General features: G+C 51.1%; 1 protein-coding gene across 1 annotated transcript; it reads right to left on the reverse strand.

The window, feature by feature from the left end:
• Positions 1 to 10,248: 10,248 nt before the first annotated feature.
• LOC132130525 (olfactory receptor 8G17) lies at positions 10,249 to 11,190 on the reverse strand. The gene has a single exon (XM_059542249.1). The coding sequence runs from the start codon at positions 11,188 to 11,190 to the stop codon at positions 10,249 to 10,251; it is 942 nt and encodes a 313-aa protein (XP_059398232.1).
• Positions 11,191 to 13,892: the final 2,702 nt, after the last annotated feature.

The raw sequence follows: 13,892 nt of genomic DNA on the forward strand, positions 1-13,892 counted from the left end.
GAACCTGACTCGACACTGGAGGGACCACAGGGACCTGACTCGACTCTGGAGGGTCAACGGGAACCTGACTCGACTCTGGAGGGTCAACGGGACTCTGTAGGGACCATGGGAACCTGACTCAACTCTGGAGGGAACACGGGAACCTGACTCGACTCTGGAGGGACCACAGGGACATGACTCGACTCTGGAGGGTCATCCGGGACGTGACCCAACTCAACGGGGACCTGACTCGACTCAACGGGGACCTGACTTGACTCAACGGGGACCTGACTCGACTCTGGAGGGTCAACGGGAACCTGACTCGACTCTGGAGGGTCAACGGGAACCTGACTCGACTCTGGAGGGTCAACGGGAACCTGACTCGACTTTGGAGGGTCAACGGGAACTTGACTCGTTTCTGGAGGGTCAACGGGGACCTGACTCGACTCAACGGGGACCTTACTCGACTCTGGAGGGGCAACGGGGACCTGACTCGACTCTGGAGGGTCAACAGGGACCTGACTCGACTCAATGGGGACCTGAATCGACTCTGGAGGGACCACGGGAACCTGACTTGACTCTGGAGGGACCACTGGAACCTGACTCGACTCTGGAGGGACCATGGGAACCTGACTCGACTCTGGAGGGAACACAGGAACCTGACTCAACTCTGGAGGGACCACAAGGACCTGACTCGACTCTGGAGGGTCAACCGGGACCTGACTCAACTCAACGGGGACCTGACTCAACTCAACGGGGACCAGACTCGACTCTGGAGGGTCAACAGGAACCTGACTCGACTCTGGAGGGTCAACAGGAACCTGACTCGTCTCTGGAGAGTCAACGAGAACCTGACTCGACTCTGGAATTTCAACGGGGACCTGACTCGACTCTGGAGGGTCAACGGGGACCTGAGTCGACTCTGGAGTGTCAACAGGGACCTGACTCGACTCAACTGGAACCTGAATCGACTCTGGAGGGACCACGGGAACCCGACTCGACTCTGGAGGGACCATGGGAACCTGACTCAACTCTAGAGGGAACACGGGAACCTGACTCGACTGTGGAGGGACCACAGGGACCTGCCTCGACTCTGGGGGGTCAATGGGGTCCTGACTCGACTCTGGAGGGTCAACCGGGACCTGACTCAACTCAAAGGGGACCTGACTCGACTCTGGAGGGTCAACGGGAACCTGACTTGACTCAACGGGGACCTGACTCAACTCTGGAGGGTCAACAGGGACCTGACTCGACTCAACGGGGACCTGACTCGACTCTGGAGGGTCAACGGGGACCTGACTTGACTCTGGAGGGTCAACAGGGACCTGACTCGACTCTGGGGGGTCAACAGGGACCTGACTCGACTCAACGGGGACCTGACTCGAATCTGGAGGGACCACGGGAACCTGATTCGACTCTGGAGGGTCAACAGGAAACTGACTCGACTCTGGAGGGTCAATGGGGACCTGACTCGACTCAACGAGGGACCTTACTTGACTCTGGAGGGTCAACGGAGACTTGACTCGACTCTGGAGGGTCAACAGGGACCTGACTCGACTCAATGGGGACCTGAATCAACTCTGGAGGGACCACGGGAACCTGACTCGACTCTGGAGGGACCACTGGAACCTGACTCGACTCTGTAGGGACCATGGGAACCTGACTCGACTCTGGAGGGAACACAGGAACCTGACTCGACTCTTGAGGGACCACAGGGACCTGACTCGACTCTGGAGGGTCAACCGGGACCTGACTCAACTCAACGGGGACCAAACTCGACTCAACGGGGACCTGACTCGACTCTGGAGGGTCAACGGGAACCTGACTCGACTCTGGAGAATCAACGGGAACCTGACTCGATTCTGGAGGGTCAACGGGAACCTGACTCGACTCTGGAGGATCAACCGGTGACCTGACTCAACTCAACGGGGACCTGACTCAACTCAACGGGGACCAGACTCGACTCTGGAGGGTCAACGGGGACCTGACTCGACTCTGGAGGGTCAACAGGGACCTGACTCGACTCAATGGGGACCTGAATCGACTCTGGAGGGACCACGGGAACCTGACTTGACTCTGGAGGGACCACTGGAACCTGACTCGACTCTGGAGGGACCATGGGAACCTGACTCGACTCTGGAGGGAACACAGGAACCTGACTCAACTCTGGAATGTCAACGGGGACCTGACTCAACTCAACGGGGACCTGACTCGACTCTGGAGGGTCAACAGGGACCTGAGTCGACTCTGGAGTGTCAACAGGGACCTGACTCGACTCAACTGGAACCTGAATCGACTCTGGAGGGACCACGGGAACCTGACTCGACTCTGGAGGGACTATGGGAACCTGACTCAACTCTAGAGGGAACACGGGAACCTGACTCGACTGTGGAGGGACCACAGGGACCTGCCTCGACTCTGGGGGGTCAATGGGGTCCTGACTCGACTCTGGAGGGTCAACCGGGACCTGACTCAACTCAAAGGGGACCTGACTCGACTCTGGAGGGTCAACGGGAACCTGACTTGACTCAACGGGGACCTGACTCGATTCTGGAGGGTCAACAGGGACCTGACTCGACTCTGGAGGGTCAACGGGAACCTGACTCGACTCTGGAGGATCAACCGGTGACCTGCCTCAACTCAACGGGGACCTGACTCAACTCAACGGGGACCTTACTCGACTCTGGAGGGTCAACGGGGACCTGACTCGACTCTGGAGGGTCAACAGGGACCTGACTCGACTCAATGGGGACCTGAATCGACTCTGGAGGGACCACGGGAACCTGACTTGACTCTGGAGGGACCACAGGGACCTGACTCGACTCTGGAGGGTCAACCGGGACCTGACTCAACTCAACGGAGACCTGACTCGACTCTGGAGGGTCAACGTGAACCTGACTTGACTCTGGACGGTCAACAGGGACCTGACTCGACTCTGGAAGTTCAACAGGGACCTGACTCGACTCAACGGGGACCTGACTCGAATCTGGATGGACCACGGGAATCTGATTTGACTCTGGAGGGACCACTGGAACCTGACTGAACTCTGGAGGGACCATGGGAACCTGACTCGGCTCTGGAGGGAACACGGGAACCTGACTCGACACTGGAGGGACCACAGGGACCTGACTCGACTCTGGAGGGTCAACGGGAACCTGACTCGACTCTGGAGGGTCAACGGGACTCTGTAGGGACCATGGGAACCTGACTCAACTCTGGAGGGAACACGGGAACCTGACTCGACTCTGGAGGGACCACAGGGACATGACTCGACTCTGGAGGGTCATCCGGGACGTGACCCAACTCAACGGGGACCTGACTCGACTCAACGGGGACCTGACTTGACTCAACGGGGACCTGACTCGACTCTGGAGGGTCAACGGGAACCTGACTCGACTCTGGAGGGTCAACGGGAACCTGACTCGACTCTGGAGGGTCAACGGGAACCTGACTCGACTTTGGAGGGTCAACGGGAACTTGACTCGTTTCTGGAGGGTCAACGGGGACCTGACTCGACTCAACGGGGACCTTACTCGACTCTGTAGGGTCAACGGGGACCTGACTCGACTCTGGAGGGTCAACAGGGACCTGACTCGACTCAATGGGGACCTGAATCGACTCTGGAGGGACCACGGGAACCTGACTTGACTCTGGAGGGACCACTGGAACCTGACTCGACTCTGGAGGGACCATGGGAACCTGACTCGACTCTGGAGGGAACACAGGAACCTGACTCAACTCTGGAGGGACCACAAGGACCTGACTCGACTCTGGAGGGTCAACGGGGACCTGAGTCGACTCTGGAGTGTCAACAGGGACCTGACTCGACTCAACTGGAACCTGAATCGACTCTGGAGGGACCACGGGAACCCGACTCGACTCTGGAGGGACCATGGGAACCTGACTCAACTCTAGAGGGAACACGGGAACCTGACTCGACTGTGGAGGGACCACAGGGACCTGCCTCGACTCTGGGGGGTCAATGGGGTCCTGACTCGACTCTGGAGGGTCAACCGGGACCTGACTCAACTCAAAGGGGACCTGACTCGACTCTGGAGGGTCAACGGGAACCTGACTTGACTCAACGGGGACCTGACTCGACTCTGGAGGGTCAACAGGGACCTGACTCGACTCAACGGGGACCTGACTCGACTCTGGAGGGTCAACGGGGACCTGACTTGACTCTGGAGGGTCAACAGGGACCTGACTCGACTCTGGGGGGTCAACAGGGACCTGACTCGACTCAACGGGGACCTGACTCGAATCTGGAGGGACCACGGGAACCTGATTCGACTCTGGAGGGACCACTGGAACCTGACTGAACTCTGGAGGGACCATAGGAACCTGACTCGGCTCTGGAGGGAACACGGGAACCTGACTCGACACTGGAGGGACCACAGGGACCTGACTCGACTCTGGAGGGTCAACAGGAAACTGACTCGACTCTGGAGGGTCAATGGGGACCTGACTCGACTCAACGGGGGACCTTACTTGACTCTGGAGGGTCAACGGAGACTTGACTCGACTCTGGAGGGTCAACAGGGACCTGACTCGACTCAATGGGGACCTGAATCGACTCTGGAGGGACCACGGGAACCTGACTCGACTCTGGAGGGACCACTGGAACCTGACTCGACTCTGTAGGGACCATGGGAACCTGACTCGACTCTGGAGGGAACACAGGAACCTGACTCGACTCTTGAGGGACCACAGGGACCTGACTCGACTCTGGAGGGTCAACCGGGACCTGACTCAACTCAACGGGGACCAAACTCGACTCAACGGGGACCTGACTCGACTCTGGAGGGTCAACGGGAACCTGACTCGACTCTGGAGAATCAACGGGAACCTGACTCGATTCTGGAGGGTCAACGGGAACCTGACTCGACTCTGGAGGATCAACCGGTGACCTGACTCAACTCAACGGGGACCTGACTCAACTCAACGGGGACCAGACTCGACTCTGGAGGGTCAACGGGGACCTGACTCGACTCTGGAGGGTCAACAGGGACCTGACTCGACTCAATGGGGACCTGAATCGACTCTGGAGGGACCACGGGAACCTGACTTGACTCTGGAGGGACCACTGGAACCTGACTCGACTCTGGAGGGACCATGGGAACCTGACTCGACTCTGGAGGGAACACAGGAACCTGACTCAACTCTGGAGGGACCACAAGGACCTGACTCGACTCTGGAGGGTCAACCGGGACCTGACTCGACTCAACGGGGACCTGACTCAACTCAACGGGGACCAGACTCGACTCTGGAGGGTCAACAGGAACCTGACTCGACTCTGGAGGGTCAACAGGAACCTGACTCGACTCTGGAGAGTCAACGGGAACCTGACTCGACTCTGGAATGTCAACGGGGACCTGACTCAACTCAACGGGGACCTGACTCGACTCTGGAGGGTCAACAGGGACCTGAGTCGACTCTGGAGTGTCAACAGGGACCTGACTCGACTCAACTGGAACCTGAATCGACTCTGGAGGGACCACGGGAACCTGACTCGACTCTGGAGGGACCATGGGAACCTGACTCAACTCTAGAGGGAACACGGGAACCTGACTCGACTGTGGAGGGACCACAGGGACCTGCCTCGACTCTGGGGGTCAATGGGGTCCTGACTCGACTCTGGAGGGTCAACCGGGACCTGACTCAACTCAAAGGGGACCTGACTCGACTCTGGAGGGTCAACGGGAACCTGACTTGACTCAACGGGGACCTGACTCGATTCTGGAGGGTCAACAGGGACCTGACTCGACTCTGGAGGGTCAACGGGAACCTGACTCGACTCTGGAGGATCAACCGGTGACCTGCCTCAACTCAACGGGGACCTGACTCAACTCAACGGGGACCTTACTCGACTCTGGAGGGTCAACGGGGACCTGACTCGACTCTGGAGGGTCAACAGGGACCTGACTCGACTCAATGGGGACCTGAATCGACTCTGGAGGGACCACGGGAACCTGACTTGACTCTGGAGGGACCACTGGAACCTGACTCGACTCTGGAGGGACCATGGGAACCTGACTCGACTCTGGAGGGAACACAGGAACCTGACTCAACTCTGGAGGGACCACAAGGACCTGACTCGACTCTGGAGGGTCAACCGGGACCTGACTCAACTCAACGGGGACCTGACTCAACTCAACGGGGACCAGACTCGACTCTGGAGGGTCAACAGGAACCTGACTCGACTCTGGAGGGTCAACGGGATCCTGACTCGACTCTGGAATGTCAACGGGGACCTGACTCAACTCAACGGGGACCTGACTCGACTCTGGAGGGTCAACGGGGACCTGAGTCGACTCTGGAGTGTCAACAGGGACCTGACTCGACTCAATTGGAACCTGAATCGACTCTGGAGGGACCACGGGAACCTGACTCGACTCTGGAGGGACCATGGGAACCTGACTCAACTCTAGAGGGAACACGGGAACCTGACTCGACTGTGGAGGGACCACAGGGACCTGCCTCAACTCTGGGGGGTCAATGGGGTCCTGACTCGACTCTGGAGGGTCAACCGGGACCTGACTCAACTCAAAGGGGACCTGACTCAACTCTGGAGGGTCAACGGGAACCTGACTTGACTCAACGGGGACCTGACTCGACTCTGGAGGGTCAACAGGGACCTGACTCGACTCAACGGGGACCTGACTCGACTCTGGAGGGTCAACGGGGACCTGACTTGACTCTGGAGGGTCAACAGGGACCTGACTCGACTCTGGGGGGTCAACAGGGACCTGACTCGACTCAACGGGGACCTGACTCGAATCTGGAGAAACCACGGGAACCTGATTCGACTCTGGAGGGACCACTGGAACCTGACTGAACTCTGGAGGGACCATAGGAACCTGACTCGGCTCTGGAGGGAACACGGGAACCTGACTCGACACTGGAGGGACCACAGGGACCTGACTCGACTCTGGAGGGTCAACAGGAACCTGACTCGACTTTGGAGGGTCAATGGGGACCTGACTCGACTCAACGGGGGACCTTACTTGACTCTGGAGGGTCAACGGAGACCTGACTCGACTCTGGAGGGTCAACAGGGACCTGACTCGACTCAATGGGGACCTGAATCGACTCTGGAGGGACCACGGGAACCTGACTCGACTCTGGAGGGACCACTGGAACCTGACTCGACTCTGTAGGGACCATGGGAACCTGACTCGACTCTGGAGGGAACACAGGAACCTGACTCGACTCTTGAGGGACCACAGGGACCTGACTCGACTCTGGAGGGTCAACCGGGACCTGACTCAACTCAACGGGGACCAAACTCGACTCAACGGGGACCTGACTCGTCTCTGGAGGGTCAACGGGAACCTGACTCGACTCTGGAGGGTCAACGGGAACCTGACTCGACTCTGGAGGATCAACCGGTGACCTGACTCAACTCAACGGGGACCTGACTCAACTCAACGGGGACCAGACTCGACTCTGGAGGGTCAACAGGAACCTGACTCGACTCTGGAGGGTCAACGGGAATCTGACTTGACTCTGGAGGGTGAATGGGGACCTGACTCGACTCAACGGGGACCTTACTCGACTCTGGAGGGTCACTGGGGACCTGACTCGACTCTGGAGGGTCAACAGGGACCTGACTCGACTCAATGGGGACCTGAATCAACTCTGGAGGGACCACGGGAACCTGACTCGACTCTGGAGGGTCAACGGGGAGCTGACTTGACTCTGGAGGGTCAACGGGGACCTGACTTGACTCTGGAGGGTCAAGAGGGACCTGAATCGACTCTGGAGGGTCAACAGGGACATGACTCGAATCTGGAGGGACCACGGGAACCTGACTCGACTCTGGAGGGACCACTGGAACCTGACTGAACTCTGGAGGGACCACGGGAACCTGACTCGAATCTGGAGGGACCACTGGAACCTGACTGAACTCTGGAGGGACCATGGGAACCTGACTCGACTCTGGAGGGAACACGGGAACCTGACTTGACACTGGAGGGACCACAGGGACCTGACTTGACTCTGGAGGGTCAACGGGGACCTGACTCGACTCTGGAGGGTCAACCGGGACCTGACTCGACTCAGTACGGTCACCTGTGGTTGCCATCAGTGGCACTGTGCCGGCAGCCATTTTGTGCAGTGGCACTGGGCTGGCGGCCATCTTGTGCAGTGGCGCTGGGCTGGCGGCCACCTTGTGCTGTGGCGCTGGGCTTGCGGCCACCTTGTGCAGTGCCGCTGGGTTGGCGGCCATCTTGTGCAGTGGCGCTGGGCTGGCGGCCATCTTGCGCAGTGTCGCAAGCCTGGCGGCCATCTTGCGCAGTGTCGCAAGCCTGACGGCCATCTTGCGCAGTGTCGCAAGCCTGGCGGCCATCTTGTGCAGTGGCGCTGGGCCGGCGGCCATCTTGGGCAGTGGCTCTGGCCTGGCAGTCACCTGGTGTTGTAGCGCTGGGCTGGCGGCCATCTTGTGCAGTGGCGCTGTGCTGGCGGCAACCTTGTGCTGTGGCGCTGGGCTGGTGGCCATCTTGTGTAGTGGCACTGGGTTGGTGACCACCTTGTGCATAGGCGCTGGGCTGGCGGTCCTCCTGTCTGGAGACACAGGTTTAGAGTCGGCCATCACACCTGGAGAGACAGGTGTGGCTGGGGTATCCCACTGAGACCGATGTTGTAGGTACATGGTGAACCCCCCAAAATCCAGGATCTCCAGCTCCTTCATCTCCCACTCAGGCACAGGGTTATCAAGGCAGGCGTTAAAAAGATCTTTAATTGCATCATCATTGTATCCCATTCCTACTGCCATGGTCCAGAATCTTTGTGCCAAACCACCCACCTCACTCCCCTCTTGACAGAGGGTAATCAAATTTAGGAACCTCCCCCTCCGCTCCTCCATGCTGGCTGTGTGAAATCCCACACTGCTGGATCTGGGCATTGATGGAGTCCTTCTGTTACGAACGCACACATAAAACGAGAGATCCAATCGCAGTATTTAATGGGGAATCCAAAATCACATGCAAAAACAGGCAAGAGGTCATAACAACAAAATCAGTCCAAAAACAAGAAACATGAAAAACAGGGAACACGAGAAAGCCTGGTGACGGAAAACAAGGACTCCATGAAACAGATAGAGACAGACCGGTTTATATAGACAGGTGAAAACGATGAAAGTGGAGACAGTTGAGTGCAATAAACAGGTGTGCATTTAACAATGATGAAGGGACAAAGCTTTGTGGGAAATGTAGTACCTGCAGTGGGGTAACTATGGGGAAGTGAGGCCACTAGTGGACACCCAGGGAAACACAGACCAGACACTGAAATTTGTATAGGCCTCAGCAATCGGATTAATTATCTGGGACATTTGAAATACAAACAGTTTAGACTAATAACTGGAACATTGATACTTGGAGAGTTCTGTTGTCTCTGAGGGGATAAATAATGTTTATATCTTGCAAGAAAACAAAATCACAAATCAAAGGACAATCTAACAAACAGAGCTGTTGTAACATTGACAAAAAGTCAAGTCACATTTATTTATAATGCTCTGTAGAATACAGATTGTGTCAAAGTAGCTTCACGGTATTAAACAGCAAAATAATACAATCAACAATCCTGAATCATATACAGTATGAGACAAATTCAAAGACAATAGTGTCATTAATTCAGCTCAAATCAATTCAGTTTTGTTATGTCTGTTACAAAATTAGTAAGTTAGGAAAGGAGTTGATTCAGCTATAAAGCAGCTCTACAAAAGACATTAGTGTTATGATCCAGCTCAAGTAATTTCAGGTTTTGTTCTCATCCAATTATGTCAGTACAGTCAAATTGATAATGCAATAATTACTGAATATTAAGTGTCCTTTAAAAGTATCTAATCAAGCCAAATGTTAAAATAGCAATGAACCTAAAATCCATCAGGTTACAGAAATGGAGGAAAAAAAATAAACCTTTGGAGAAACCAGTGTGAGACAGGTGGTTTGTTCTCCTCTGGCCGAAAAGAAGTTGATGCGAGGATCTATCTGCAATTTTAATATTAATATAGAACTGTTTTAGACCCTTTATTTAACATTAATACATAACTATTTTGGAATGAATATAAAACAGAGTATTTTCATATATTACAGCATTTTAATAATCTTTCCTGTAGTTCAAACAGTAGAGAATCACCAAAAAAATGGGTTCAGTTCCTGGGGAAAGCAACAACTGATAAATGTCTACGTTGACTGCAGCGCAATGTAAGTCATTATGGATTAAAGGTATCTATCAAATGCATAAATGTTATGTAATTTAAAATATCTTTCATGGCCCTACTTTTTTTTTTAACTGCACCACCTGAATCAGGACCTGTCTAATCTCAGTGCACTGCAGCCCATAAATGATCGGATTCAAAATGCTTGGAATAATATGAAACAGCAGAGAAGACAGTTTCCTGTAATCTGAATAGGCAGGAAAGCGATGTAGCACTATAACAATAAACCCACTGATGAGCATAATCAAGTAGAGAGCCAAGTGAGTGCTGCAGGTTTTCAATGCACGGCTGTTTAAAGTTTTACTCTTAGTTATTAAGCAAACAGTGACTATTTTAATGTATGTAATCGCTATACTTCCCATAGAAGAACCAAACAGCAGTACTGTGTATATCAGCCCATACAAGTTATTGACAGTCACATCCTCACAAGATAATTTAAACAAAGATGCATTATCACAAAAAGGATTTGATATGAAAGTTCTACAACGGTTGAGCCTTAGAGTAAGGCCTATCAAGATGCTAATGAAAAGTAACGCTACACCCCAAGCTAAAGTTGACAGTGTGATGACCATTTTTTGTGTCAATATGGTTTGGTACCGGAGTGGATGGCATATGGCCACATATCTGTCAAAAGCCATGATTATTAGTATAGTATGGGAGGTTGTGCCATACGTGTGTGTAGAAAAAGCTTGTACAACACACTCAACATAACTGATGTAGCGCTCAGATGGTCGCTTTATAATGTCCATGAGCAGCCGAGGAATCATGATGGAATTGCCAAGGATGTCATTCAATGGCAAGTTGCAGAATAGCATGTACATTGGCTCATGTAGGCTTCTGTGTCCTATTATGAGAATGAATATTCCAATGTTGGACACCATAATTATTACATAGAAAAGAAGGAAGAATAAAAAAGCAGGATACATGGCCTCCTCCGACACCTTTAATCCTTCTAATTCCAAAAAAAAGCTGTTGTATGTCAGATTCTCCATTAAAAATGTTTTTAAATTCTCGTTCTTTGCTTTGAGAAGATCTTTGTATGAGTGAGCAAATTCTAAAATCCACAAGGTTTCCCCACAGCAGATTTGTTAAATGCAGCACATGCAATTGTGCAAATTGCAAATTGTTTGCAAAAGGATGGTAAACAACTCCCGAGAAATTCAATAAATAGGAAAAGGTTTATAGAATTTATAGAAAAAAAAAATCCATCTGAAGAACATTACGATAAAGGTCACATCTAAGATGTTCAGTTGGATTAAGATGATGTGTAAGTTTTACTGCAAATGATACCTGGCTGTCTGCTAGTTTTATAGACTTTCACCCTGTGGAGTATGCATATATCACCCAATACGTCTGCACCAGAACTTGATGTCAGTGGATCAAAAATGGGTGGGGAGTATTCCTTGCATCTCACATTTAAGATAATTTGATGTTATTTTCTGGAGCCACACCTGTTTCCTAAACTAGCTGGTCATTAAATAGAATGTTTTTTTTTTTTTTTTAAGCAACCACCAAGCGACCAGCAACACACAGTGAACCTATGTTTGATCAATTTAGCCTTCTCAAATCATCACGACTTGCCTACAATAAAATCTATAGATATAAAACATTTCAAGCATATAACAATGTTTAAACGTTAAATCTGTAGATACATGTGCGCTATATCCAATAGTTTGTGCCGAGACACTTCTTGACATGGAGACGCCAGCGGGATCACTTGTATTTTTTTCAGTGGATACGCCATCATTTTTGCTCATAAAGGTAAGAGTAATACATCATCCGTAACTGCAAAGGGTTTACTTTTATTTGTGTGCACTCACAATATACACAAAATGTTGTGTTTTCTGTTGTGCCATCTTTAACAGGAGTATAAAAATTAACCGAAACTCAATGAAAACATGCCTCACAGACATGATAAATATATCTATAGAAAGCATTAAATGAATACTTAAGGAAATAAAACAAATTGAAAACAAAAACTCTTGTTCTAATGAGCGTCTAATGAGATGGCGAGTCAGGATCGGCAACTTCATCCTTGCGACACAGACTCAGAAAACACTAGTTTATTAGTAAATAATTCAAATATCTCCTGACTATTTCCCCCTGTCACAGTTATGAAGACAGTAATTCAAAGCTGGTTTACTCCGAACATGTGTACAAAAACATTTTGTCAAGTCAAGTCACCTTTATTTATATAGCGCTTTAAACAAAATACATTGCGTCAAAGCAACTGAACAACATTCATTAGGAAAACAGTGTGTCAATAATGAAAAATGAAAGTTAAAGGCAGTTCATCATTGAATTCAGTGATGTCATCTCTGTTCAGTTAAATAGTGTCTGTGCATTTATTTACAATCAAGTCAACGATATCGCTGTAGATGAAGTGACCCCAACTAAGCAAGCCAGAGGCAACGGTGGCAAGGAACCGAAACTCCATCGGTGACAGAATGGAGAAAAAAACCTTGGGAGAAACCAGGCTCAGTTGGGGGGCCAGTTCTCCTCTGACCAGACGAAACCAGCAGATCAATCCCAGGCTGCAGCAAAGTCAGATTGTGCAGAAGAATCATCTGTTTCCTGTGGTCTTGTCCTTGTGGTCCTCTGAGACAAGGTCTTTACAGGGGATCTGTATCCGGGGCTCTAGTTGTCCTGGTCTCCGCTGTCTTTCAGGGATATAGAGGTCCTTTCTAGGTGCTGATCCACCATCTGGTCTGGATACGTACTGGATCCAGGTGACTGCAGTGACCCTCTGATCTGGATACAGACTGGATCTGGTGGCTACGGTGACTTCGGAATAAGACAAATATTAGCGTAGACGCCATTCTTCTAATGATGTAGCAAGTACATCGGGTGTTATTGGGAGTGTTGCCGGTTCCGGTTTACCTAATTAATGCAGCCTAAAAATCCTTTAACGGATTTGGATATTAAAAGCATATTAGTATGTTATGTGTAAACCAGGTTAAAGAGATGGGTCTTTAATCTAAATTTAAACTGCAAGAGTGTGTCTGCCTCCCGAACAATTTTAGGTAGGTTATTCCAGAGTTTAGGTGCCAAATAGGAAAAGGATCTGCCGCCCGCAGTTGATTTTGATATTCTAGGTATTATCAAATTGCCTGAGTTTTGAGAACGTAGTGGACGTAGAGGATTATAATGTAAAAGGAGCTCATTCAAATACTGAGGTGCTAAACCATTCAGGGCTTTATAAGTAATAAGCAATATTTTAAAATCTATACGATGTTTGATAGGGAGCCAGTGCAGTGTTGACAGGAATATGGTCATACTTCCTGGTTCTAGTAAGAACTCTTGCTGCTGCATTTTGGACTAGCTGTAGTTTGTTTACTAAGCGTGCAGGACAACCACCCAATAAAGCATTACAATAATCTAACCTTGAGGTCATAAATGCATAGATTAACATTTCTGCATTTGATATTGAGAGCATAGGCCGTAATTTAGATATATTTTTGAGATGGAAAAATGCAGTTTTACAAATGCTAGAAACGTGGCTTTCTAAGGAAAGATTGCGATCAAATAGCACACCTAGGTTCCTAACTTATGACAAAGAATAGACAGAGCAACCATCAAGTCTTAGACAGTGTTCTAGGTTATTACAAGCAGAGTTTTTAGGTCCTATAATTACCACCTCTGTTTTTTCAGAATTTAGCAGTAAGAAATTACTCGTCATCCAGTTTTTTATATC

The sequence above is a fragment of the Carassius carassius genome, chromosome 47, assembly GCF_963082965.1.
Source record: "Carassius carassius chromosome 47, fCarCar2.1, whole genome shotgun sequence".
NCBI classification, from domain to species: Eukaryota; Metazoa; Chordata; class Actinopteri; order Cypriniformes; family Cyprinidae; genus Carassius; species Carassius carassius.

Excerpts from the sequence above, each read along its gene's own strand:
- LOC132130525 (XM_059542249.1), bottom strand. The coding sequence starts at position 11,190 with ATGGAGAATCTGACATACAACAGCTTTTTTTTGGAATTAGAAGGATTA.